Source organism: Triplophysa dalaica, chromosome 14, assembly GCF_015846415.1.
Source record: "Triplophysa dalaica isolate WHDGS20190420 chromosome 14, ASM1584641v1, whole genome shotgun sequence".
NCBI lineage: Eukaryota > Metazoa > Chordata > Actinopteri > Cypriniformes > Nemacheilidae > Triplophysa > Triplophysa dalaica.
This window is the reverse complement of record NC_079555.1, coordinates 15,037,689-15,049,171: the sequence shown is the minus strand read 5'-3', so window position 1 is coordinate 15,049,171 and position 11,483 is coordinate 15,037,689. Positions and strand designations below refer to the sequence as shown.

Here is an 11,483-nt window from a genome sequence, read left to right as displayed (position 1 = left end):
AAACGCATTAAAAGAAGAATCATGCATCTTTTACTTTCTTATACTGTAGCGAAAAGCATTCTGCATTATTCTGAATAAACCAAAGGACATTTTTTTGAAGGTTTCTTCTTATTACAAACTGTGGAGAATTTTGTGCTGTTATTTGGTTCAACGTAAAATAAATCCAGTTTACATTTCTATATGTCTCATCAATTCCATGTACTCAACACTGCTGTGCAATTCAAACAAAAATGAGACAATATTTGCGGGGCCTCAGATCTCGACTTTGCTTAGGGGCCCAAAATGGTAAACAGGTCCCTGTTTGTAACCAAACAGTTCTTGGCCACCATTTACTAGCATTGTAGCAAAAATCACCTAATAATCGTTTTTTTTCTGTTGAAAACAAAAGAAGATTATTGAGGGGACTGTGGGACAAGGATGTAGCACTTTTGACTATGGCTGTAATTGTTCCAACTATGGTAGTCAATGGGACTCAAGAACTGTTTAAAATTGCTTTGTCTTTGATCAACCAAACAAAGAAATGTATACGGGTTTGTAACAACTACAGAGTGATTCATTCATGACAGAATTTTCATTTTTAGTTGAACTATCACTTTAAAAACAAGCAGCCAATAAAAGCCCTCTCCTTTCATACTGTTAAAGCACCTTGGGATAAGACATCAAAAAGAATGGCTAGGCCACGCTGAGGACGCTGTTTTGTTTCTTGTATTTACAGTTTTGTACATTTGTATATTTGTGAGTTTTGATGAGTAGCCTATGTTGGAAAAGTGAATGCGACCCTAAATGTTTGAAGGCTACAGTCACTGAGGACCATAAGAATGCACACAGTCCTGTGTCTTTCACCAACAACTATCCTGAGCTGTGACATCAAAGGACGCAAACAGAAAAAAGACAATCAAGAGCCATATAAATAATAAATAAACCAATCACTGACGAAAGCCTGTGCAATTTTCCTATAGTCCTAAAGACTTTTAGAAGATAGCAAAAAATAAGCTCTGTTGTTGAAAACGGTTTTGGTTGTTTACACATTTTGTCTATCAAGATAATCTTAACATATGAACACAACATTTGTTACTTTTGAAGCCGAAATACAATCAGCAGAAGTTAAAAGCTAACACGATACTATAAAAAGACTACTCTTAAGGTCGCTTGATATCAATGTCACCACCAAGCCTCCGACAACTCTTTCAAACTTAAGTAATAACCCTGTGAATGAATCCGCATCTAAGTTTTAAGAGATTTGTGCCTAAGTTAGATAATTTGTGATCTCTATATGCGCGATGACTTCTAACGTCCCCTCCAAAGGAAGTAGTCGCTTTTATTAACTTGTTAGCAACCACCGTTTTAAGACATAAAATAAGACTTTAAAAAATCAGTAGCAGGTTATAATTGGTGTATTTTATGTCAGAGAATAAAACATGAAAATATTTAAAGGTTTTGTTTACCACAGACCTTATTTACCAAAATCCCCATTTAAAAAACCCATAGATTTGAAGGGATGGAACCGGAAGTCCTAAAATGCAAACTCACTTCCGGGGTTTGCATGCAAAAATATGTCATGTCTGCGGCTCCATATGGTGTAATTACAACATATACTGTATGCCAGCAGAGGCTAACACTGTGTAAAAAGGGTCTATAGAAATGTTTCCTTTTATTTTTTTACCCTTCTTCTTTACTTGAGGACTCCTGAGTGCAGTTCAGAACAAAAGATTTACTGATGTATTGAGCTACATTTAACTCCACTTTGGCCAGGATTTCTCTGTTGCTTTTAATTAATGTGAACTGAACTGTTTCCCTACATTAATCCATTAATCCATTTGTAAAGAGTCAATGAACTTAAAGCATTTCTTTACGGCAATATGACAGCATATAGTTTCCCAGAGGAGGAACTAAAATGTATACAGAATGTTGAATTCGTCACATATTTTATGATTTAGTCATTTACGTTACTGAAAGCCTACTGTATCGCAGGTTTCCTTCCACATCATTTTCTCTCTCATCTGTCGCTAACCTAAAAAAAGTATAATTAGGGTGAAACATTCAATGTACTTTCTACAAATGGGCCACAGGTCTCTGGTGACAGCCCACTAAAACTGAGCTATTAATCTTTAGTAATGTAAGACCTGAAGCAAGCCGACCCAGTGATCTCGTAGAGCCGCTATATTTCCCTGATTTGACCGATTCGCCTTCATTTACTCTGGACAAGCGAATGTGTGATGAAGTGTGATGAAGTTTTTGAAGGGAGGATCATGCAGAAAGGCTGTTAAATATAACATTTCATTGCCTGCTCCATTTGACTTTATAGCGGATGCATAATTAGATGGCTCTACAGACGGTGAAATGTGCTTTAATTTGGGTCACAAAATGTGATCTTTATCGTCTGGAGTGTCACGTGAGACAAGAGAAAACAGATTGGATGAAGCAAGTATAAAAATAGTGATGCATAGAAAAAATAATATTGTAATGGTTTGTACCTAAACACTGTTGAAACCTCTTTCCAAAGAATTAGTTAAAAGCTAAACTACATTTTCATGAGACATTTTGATGTTTATTTATCTTTAGCCTCGAGGAACTAAGAGTTTATTTTACAAAATGTTATAAGGTGGGTTAGTGAATCCTTTATGTGCTACAGCACAAGTGTAAATTATGTGACATCTCTAGACTGTAGTAATGACATTCTGCTGGATTGAAAACAAAACACAGTTATGATATACTATAAATCTAATGTTAAAATGAAACCACCCTTCATAAAAGATATGCAATGTTGGCTTCTTTATAGGTCACGGTCTGTGAATCTGGGTTCACTTTGACATTTCAAACACTAGGGCGCAGAGTTTTACAAGAAATGAAGTGACTCTTTTAAAATGACTCAGTCGGCTGTGAGACATAGTTTCCTGTACATCCACACTGTAAACCCAAATGTTCAAAATAAATCAAATAATTTTATAAAAATAAGTTCTACTTACTTAAATATTTTAAGTTCCTGAAACACTTTTTTACTTTTGAGTGAAGTATAATGATTATTTTTGATTAATAGTTTTTACTAAAACTCAAAAAATGGATTTACTCCTTGTTCAATTTACTTAATTTAAACAAGTAAATTCAACACAATTTCTCAAGAAGGATTTCCAATTCCCAGCATGCTTTGTGCCAGACTGCATTAGGAAAGTAAATAAAAAATATATTTATTTACATGTTTTTAGTAAAGTTAAAGACTTGTGAGTGTAAATGTTCACTTCTCTTAGATATTTAGGAGAGTTTGACATATTTTTCAGTTATGTGGTTACCGTTGTTTAGAAAAGTGGTCGAAGTGTTTGATAGGCTCTGCGAAGCTACATTTGACATGTAACATGTGTTATGTTACCAGTAGGCAGTAACTGTGCTAATGCCAGTTCTGAGATCAGTCTCTTCTTGCTCATTTTGGGTCGCATAAGTCGAAGTGTCGAAGTGCATATTAAGACTAAAAAATATGTAAAATAAAAAACTGAAAGAGTTTTGTGAGGGGAACTCAAAAATGATTTTTTTGGTACAGTTATTTAAGTTCTGTCTACTTCATTTCATAAAAGGATAAATTACATATTGAAGTTAAATATTCCCATCTTCTCCGGGTTTACAGTGCTGTTCTCCATCATCCATCCACCTACAACACAGGCGCGGAAAAGATAAAAAGGAAAATGATAGTTTTTGCTTCATTTTGTGAACTTCAAGCAATATTTCTACCAAATACCCCAAAAAATATTGTTTCTATTTGCATTTATTTGCAAACAATGAAAACTGGGGAAACTGGTCTAAATAACTATATGGTCTGACACCTCAAATATTGCAAATGAAAAAAAGTTCATATTCACTTTTAAGCAACAGGAATATTTTTAAACAGGAAAAGTTTGATAAGTATTTTCTATGTGATAACCTGGATTTTTATCACAGTTTTCATGTATCTTGTCAGGCTGTTAGACTCTGGACTGGAACGGCCACAATACATCTAGAAATGCTGGTTAGATGAAATTATGGGATGGTCTCTTAATTTTGGGCAAATTCTCTAATAAGTGACACACGATTACCGAATTACCAAAGATTTAAACACACAGTATTTGACGTCAACAAAATGTTTTCACTTCATTTAACAGTAAAATTAACCATTTTTATTTAGCTTTTCCAACTTTGTATGATAAGCAGGTTTATTAATTTTGTTGTCCTAACTTAAAAGTAATAAGTTGGGTTAACTAAGTGTATTAAAAATCATATACAAAAATTATTCATAATTTTCCAGCAATTATGATTGATTTGATTTGGACGTATGCTTTCCAAACATTTTCTTTGAAGGCCATATGGCTTCCTAACAAGCCGAATTGTGTGATGATGGTCTAAAAAGTTCCACATCAAATAAGCAAAATGCATGCTTGAAAAAACGGAACATCATTGTAAATGTAATCATTTAGACGATAATTGACTAATTCAAGGATGCGTGAAACTGGAGTGAGGAAACATCATTGTCTAATGATGTCACTCGTTTAACTCATTTCCCTGTGTCTACATAATAGCTCAAATCAATTCAAACACATTGTTGAATTTCAAAAAATGTCAACATTATTGCTAATCATGTATTAAGGTAATTTCCATCACACAACTAAATATTCATACAAGCAAACGCATGCGGTTTCGCTTCCGACTAATCAAATGACGTGCTGCCAAATAACTTGTCATTGAATATTTTATTTGCAAATGAAGTATTAATAACTCAGAGTCCGTAAAAATATACATTTTTTTTACTTGTAGAGGGACATATTTACAAGAATGGATCTTTTTCGAAAATGAACAAAACTGGTTACAAAACTCAAAATGAATGCAACGGCAAAAAGAAAGATGAGAATGTTCCTTTTTTCTAACAGTTCCCGATTGTGACTCAAGCCCAAATACAGGCCCCAGGTCCCCACATTCAAAAGCAAATTAAACCTACAAAAATAATTGAACAGATGGATACAGCTCATGTAAAATAAAATCAACGTGACATGAGAGGATGCTGGTCATATTTACACTTACATATTCAGCCGAATGCAGGTTTGAACACAGAAGCAAAGCATTCCCAATATCTGACCTGTAGGCCATAACATGCAATCCTTTTGCTTTCCCAATGGATAAGAAGCCCCCATTACAAGTAAAACAAACTGCTACAACTTCTAAGAGGAGTCAAAGGAGCCTTTCTGAGATGTCTGCCAGTACGTTTGATTACCACGTTGGATGATCGATTACATATATAGTCAATACATATTTAAATTGGTGCTCAATTTCATAACTCATTGCAGATGTACTTTGAAAGTTTCCCAGGTCTGAACTTCCATTCAGAGGAGAATGCCTGTATGCAACGTGAGCGGCACTTCAAGATGTACAGAGTGTGCGCTGATAGTTTATAAATACTCTACTATGAAGGCTCTTTAGAAGTATTGAGTAATAATGAACGCTATCAAAGGTTAGTTGTGTGAGAAAGTGGACCAGGCTTGTCTTGTTGCAGGAGAAATACATTAGAAGGCTCAGAAAACGAACTGAATAAAAAAACAGACGGAAGACGAGATCGCACACTTTTAAATGTTTGATTAAAATGAACAAACTACAATGGCTGTGTTCTGAACCCCAGTGAGCTCTCAATGTGTAATTTAAGACATCTAAGGGCATGTTCACACTTGCCGATTTTTTTGACAACGAAATTTTGGAGTTAAAAACAGGTGCCATTTTGGACGCCATTTTTTCCCAGGCTTGATCCTGCTCCACCAATCACCTTCCGCACATGATGTTCTTGTTGTTATGGAAACGACAGATCGTGCTACTCGCTTTTCATTGGTCAGCTGTCAAAAAGATAGGCGTAATTGTTTCTGGAAACGTTGCACTTTTTCAGCTTGAAAGGTCCCTCTGAGCTGCAGAAAAAGACTTTGGCTGTGGCGTTAAAATAAATGCTAAGGACATTTTTGGAAACACGGTTTAATCCATAGGAATAAAATATAAAACGTACTCGGACATCTTCAAAATAGTCGCCAAGTGTGAACATACTGTAGCTTTAGGTGTGTTTCAAACCTTTAACTTGGCCAAATTCCAAGGTAGCAGCACATTTATTGGTTGCATAACTCTCTCAGCATTCCCATGATGCCTTGCAACAGACTAAGTAAGATTTGTTCATATAATTTGATTTTTGATATAATCTATAAAATATAAATGATTCAATACTGAAAATTTTATAAAACTTGAATCTTCTGCCTTTTTGTCTTTTCTGAAGTCTAAAGGGTCTGACTGCATGCCACTGTTTGAAATACTGGAAGGGAATTCATATCTTCTCAGAAGGCTTAGAAGACAGCTCACTTGGATTCGGAACACAGCACTGAGACTAAGAATTGACCCAATTTGAAGGGTTCTGGGAGAGCACAAACCCACACTCAAATCATCCTGGTTTCAGTTCAGAGGTAAGGATGCTAGACAACCTCTGCGAGGTTTGGAAGCGAAGCGCTCTGCCTGTGTTCCTTGCCCTTACACTTTCCATCATTCACTCCCCACGTTGTGTGACAGGCCATCCATCATACTTGCTGACAACAGTCCACCCAGCAACTCCTGGAGTATGCGACTCTAGAGAACGTACCAATTTATGAGGTTGTGTCAGCCGGCGTACACTTTGGGAGAGATGTAGCTCACCGAACACAATCATATGGGAAGCTAAGATCCCCAAAGAAAATTGGTTGCGAAAGTAAAGCGCAAATGTGTGTATGAGGATGGATTGTTTGTGGGTAATTGCGTCTTATACTTACTTCCTCGTATCTTATGGCTTTTGCTCTCTAAGATATTTTCTTAAGGTCCATTAGTGGCAGATATACAAGTAGCCATAAAGAATGAAATTATTCTACTCATTGAAGGGAGCTTAGTGGCTCGGGGTGCCTTGACCAATTATTACTTCCAGAAAATGCATAATCTACATCTTTATTACGGCCTATAAGCCCAATCTTCAACCCATAACTTAAAGAATATCGTGTGCATATATTTATCTGTATGTACAATATAAAACAACATCATGACTACATAGTGTACATCATTTTTGTGTCTGTCTATGACTGCCTCTTTGTGCCAGAACGTTCTCTCTTCGCCGACTTTACACGTGGTCTCCAGGACATCCATTTTTCGTCATGTGCAGGAATAAAAGAGAAAGCAAACTCAAGGGAAGAAGTTACTGTGAAGGCACACAAAACAGGCAACTTGTCCCTTTCAAATCTCAAAAATGCATCGAGCGAGGCCTTCCCAAAGGTTCAGAGACACAGCTAATGGAGAAGGTTTTGACAGCGCTCGGCAGATGAAGCCACGGGTGTGACACAAAAAGGCAGCCATATTGAGACAGTCCCAGGAGAGCGTACCGCGGTGCGTACACGAACCCGCACCCACGTCCCACGCAAGCATTATTTTGCCCGTACTCTGTACAGAAGTCCTTTCAAACAGTACTGTGAGATTATATTCAAAGTTACTTGTGCCTCATATGTTATCATCTACGACCGCTGGGTATTCTAGAAAAGAAGGACAAAAATAAATAAAAGCATCTTTGCCTTGCACACATTCATAGTATTCATAACAGATTTTGGTTTCAATATCATTGAAAATAAAGCTGCATGTGATACAAACTGAAGCGATGCTGTTTAATAAACATTGAGGATGAATCCAGACCACACACTGTCTTTCACAGACCTGCGTTCCTGTATATACACATTTGACTGCAGATATTTGTTAAAGAGCGAAGAGCCGGTGGGGAATTCATAAGGAATGAAACATATTGACATTTATTTCGCACCGCCTGCGTTGTTTTCCGCAGTTCACTTATGCAAATCAGGGTAATGTGCCCTCCAAAAAAAGGCTGAATGAAATTTGCACAGCGCAGTTGTGCCGAATGGTTCTTAGTGGCAGGTTGTAGAAGATGCCGCAAACCATTGCCATCTGGTACGCTTTGCTGGCATGTTACTACTGTATATGTTGCATGTCAAGATATCCCTTTAATTGTAATGCTCGTCTTCATCGTTTGGTGATTAGATTAATCACAGATGCCATGAATGCCAAAATGTACTTTTCAGAATAAGGTGCAGAATCTAAATTTAGGCTGAAAGTGTGGACGCAATGAAAAGAACGACAATGACTTAATTAAAATATGCATGGTGCCAGTGCAGACAGCACCTGGCTCACAAATGCTGATGCTGTGATAGTACTGCAGGCAAAAGAACAACCATTTAGCAAACATTTAGTCTTTCAGTGCCACTGCATCTCAAACACAACTCATTTGTGTCTCCATGTGCCGGAATGTCCATCAGAAAGTCCCTCTTTCCATCCGCCCAGCATTTGTTTTATGATTGGAGGTTTGAGACTTTGATCAGATTGATTTAGATTTTGATGTCTGGGGAAGCTGCACTGCATTCTGGGAAACGCTGAACGTGATGTACTGGAAGTTCGTACTTGTGCAGCTTCCAACAACAAGCTCTCAGATAATATCCTTTATTTCTTTTCAGACGGCTGCTCCTTTAATGCCTCTACATCGTGTTTCATAAACCCAACCTGCCCTTGGTCCTTTAGCCTCTGCGATTCAATAAATAAATAAACTGCACTTGGGGAAATCTTTCCACCCCACTGGCCACAACGCTTCCAAAGCCTTTGTGAGTTTAAAAAGAGAAATAAAGGAAGGAAAAAGAGGCCTGCGCAGTGAGATCAAAAGAAAGACAAATGAGACAAAACATTTCCTCACTTCTTATTTTCTATAATACTTCAGAAGGGGGCAAGCACTTTGTATTTTCCCTTTTAAATATGCATTCAACTTTTTAGCTTATGATTTTGTTTTGAATTACATCCTTTAGTTATGCTTTTATTTTATAGTTTCTTTTTTAAAGTGTTTATTTATCCCAAATCATAGGTGCAACTTTTGGAGTCACTGTGGGTTTCCCGTATAGATGCCCGCAGCAGGCTGTGTTTAGTCTCTCTACACTGTCTGGAAGGCCTTGCTTTGGGCGGGCACCATGACTCCGGCGGGAATGGCCAGGCCTACCGGAGGGTTGGGGGGTCTGAATTTTGGGGTGATAGGGGGTTCGGAGGTCTTGGGCACCACGTGCGTGTAGGCCGGGGGAGACTGGGGAAACACGTGGGGCTGTCCGTTCTCCTTTAGGGCGGCGACGGCGGGTGGTCGCGGGCGTTGGCTTCGGGGGCCGCTGTTGTGCACCATGGACTGCGTGGAGGAAGCACCAGAGCGCGAGCTGCCGGAGCGAGATGAGGAGAGGGAGTTGGGCTTCACTAGTTTGGATTTAGGAGCTTCGGCATCCTCCCTGCAAAAATACATAGATTAATAGATTACATTATTTCTTTACTTTAAAGTCAACATTTTACTTCCATAATGACATTTTTTGTTATGCGTGGAAATTTAATAGGTCCGTGAAAGGTAGGGGAGGGAAAGGTGTGCATAATTCAGAGGTCCCATATATTATGGAGATCATCCTGTACAGCAGGTGAGGTAAATGTGCCGAAGAGAGCCATCCGGAACACACATGCGAACATACAAGCCCACGCATGGCAACATGGAAAAAAACGCAGCGCTCCCTGCCGCAGTTAATCTAGGAAAGTGGTACTACAAAACCAAAATCAATACGGATCATACATAAAACACAGAGCACACAATCACCTGATCTCATTTGGAGTCTCCTCCTCTTCATATTTCTTTTTCTCCTTCTTACGGAAGACGAGCCAGATGATGAGAATGAGAAGCAGGACGCCGAACGAAACACCAACCACTGCGCCAGCCACCACACCTATACCCCTCACATCTGCACACAAACAGGAAGAGCGCATACATCACATCTGACACATTCACATGATGATATTCACATTTGGGAGATTTTGTCTTTGTTTGAACGTTATATTAGCAGGGAGACCATATGGTTGTACTAGGGATCAAACAATATCAAAATCTCACTGTACGATTATACCTAGAAAGTCCACAGTACAATAGTTATTTATAATATAATGTAATATTTAAAATTACAACTAATGATGTTCCATGTGCATTCTCTTTTCTTTATCTTCTACTCATAACCGTTGCTTAGAGGTATGAGTTTTAGCACGAGATGGTTCAAATGCCCTAAACATCCCTTTTTTAAAATAAAATAATTGCACCAGATGGACCTTGCCAAAGATAACATCTATTATTTTCTAAACATTCTCTATGTTAGGCCTGGAAGACCTATCGCTTCATACAGTCATGTGACCACGGTAATATTGAGATGATTTTGCTATTGCGATAACAATATTGTGACATCCCTAGTAGTTACACTTTATTAAAGTCCTCACGAGATATATAGAGAATGAAACTGAATTAGAAAGACCTATATTAAACAAAATTAAACTTTGCCAGCCACAATGGCAGAATGCCTCTTTCACATCAATTCTTTTCATTTCCTGTGATGTGACAGAAGAGCGCTGGACTAAGTGCAGAGCAGTTGTCAGATGTTTATAGAACTCTCTCTATCTTTCCTCTGGTGAGCATTAAATTCTTCAGCTTCTTCCAAAACCATTACACACAACACTGAGGAATGGCCATTTGAGCAAGACCAATGACAAACAGCCAAATTCAGGCTTTCTTTTATTCTCAGTGTTCAGTTAGGAGTGTGTGTGTGGATAAAAGCGTCTGTTAAATGACGAAATGTGTGTGTGTGTGTGTAAGACAAATGGAAAATTTTCCAACAAACAAAAACAATGGTTTATATTAAACTGAAAACAGTAAAGACATACAAAATATACTAAGAAAAAAAGAAAGAAATAACTGTGCTGTGTGGAAACCATCTCCATCCATTACACTGAGACAACACCTTATTTGCGCCTGTTTGCGTCACCACTGACTGATCTCAGATCAGTGTATTATAATCGCAGCACTGATACCCAACTGAAGGCTGACCTGAGCTGAACTTACATTGCATTGTGACCTCGATGATGCAGTTCTCCTCTCCCACATCATTGCTGGCGGTGCACCTGTAGACCCCTGAGCTGTCCTGTGTCAAGTTTCTCAAGGTCACGATCTCTGGGTTCTTCAGATCTGAATATGAGAGAAGCAGAATTAGATTTGTTTTGTCCATACAATCAATCAAACTAAAATCCATACATGATGTTTACCTATAATACACACACATGTGACCTTGCCTGTGAGTTTTCTACATTATATAATCCTACTAACATAAAGATCATTCAGTGAAAATAAAACCTTGAGGTCTTTTATATTAATTGAGTAATTTCAAATATTGAAATCTATGTGAAGGAAGCCATGTTTTTTTGTAGTTTGATGTGAAATAATACTACAAAATTTCATTTTAAATCAAAATATATTATTTTTCAATACGATATGTCAAAATCTATCAAATAAGGGATTATTTGAATATTATGATTAGATTACGTACACCTACTTTAGGTGAGTATTTAACAAAAAACTTGATTTATTA

The 11,483-nt window shown here is 37.6% G+C and overlaps 1 protein-coding gene across 1 annotated transcript in view; it reads right to left on the bottom strand.

The window, feature by feature from the left end:
• Positions 1-4,693: 4,693 nt before the first annotated feature.
• Positions 4,694-11,483, bottom strand: part of clmpb (CXADR like membrane protein b) — a 67,902-nt gene continuing 61,112 nt past the window's right edge. The window contains exons 5-7 of the mRNA XM_056766755.1: positions 10,961-11,083; positions 9,677-9,818; positions 4,694-9,323 (exon numbers count right to left, since the gene is read on the bottom strand). Of these exons, the coding sequence (XP_056622733.1) occupies positions 8,984-9,323; positions 9,677-9,818; positions 10,961-11,083 (605 nt within the window). The 3' untranslated portion in view covers positions 4,694-8,983. The remainder of the gene's footprint in view (positions 9,324-9,676; positions 9,819-10,960; positions 11,084-11,483) is intronic.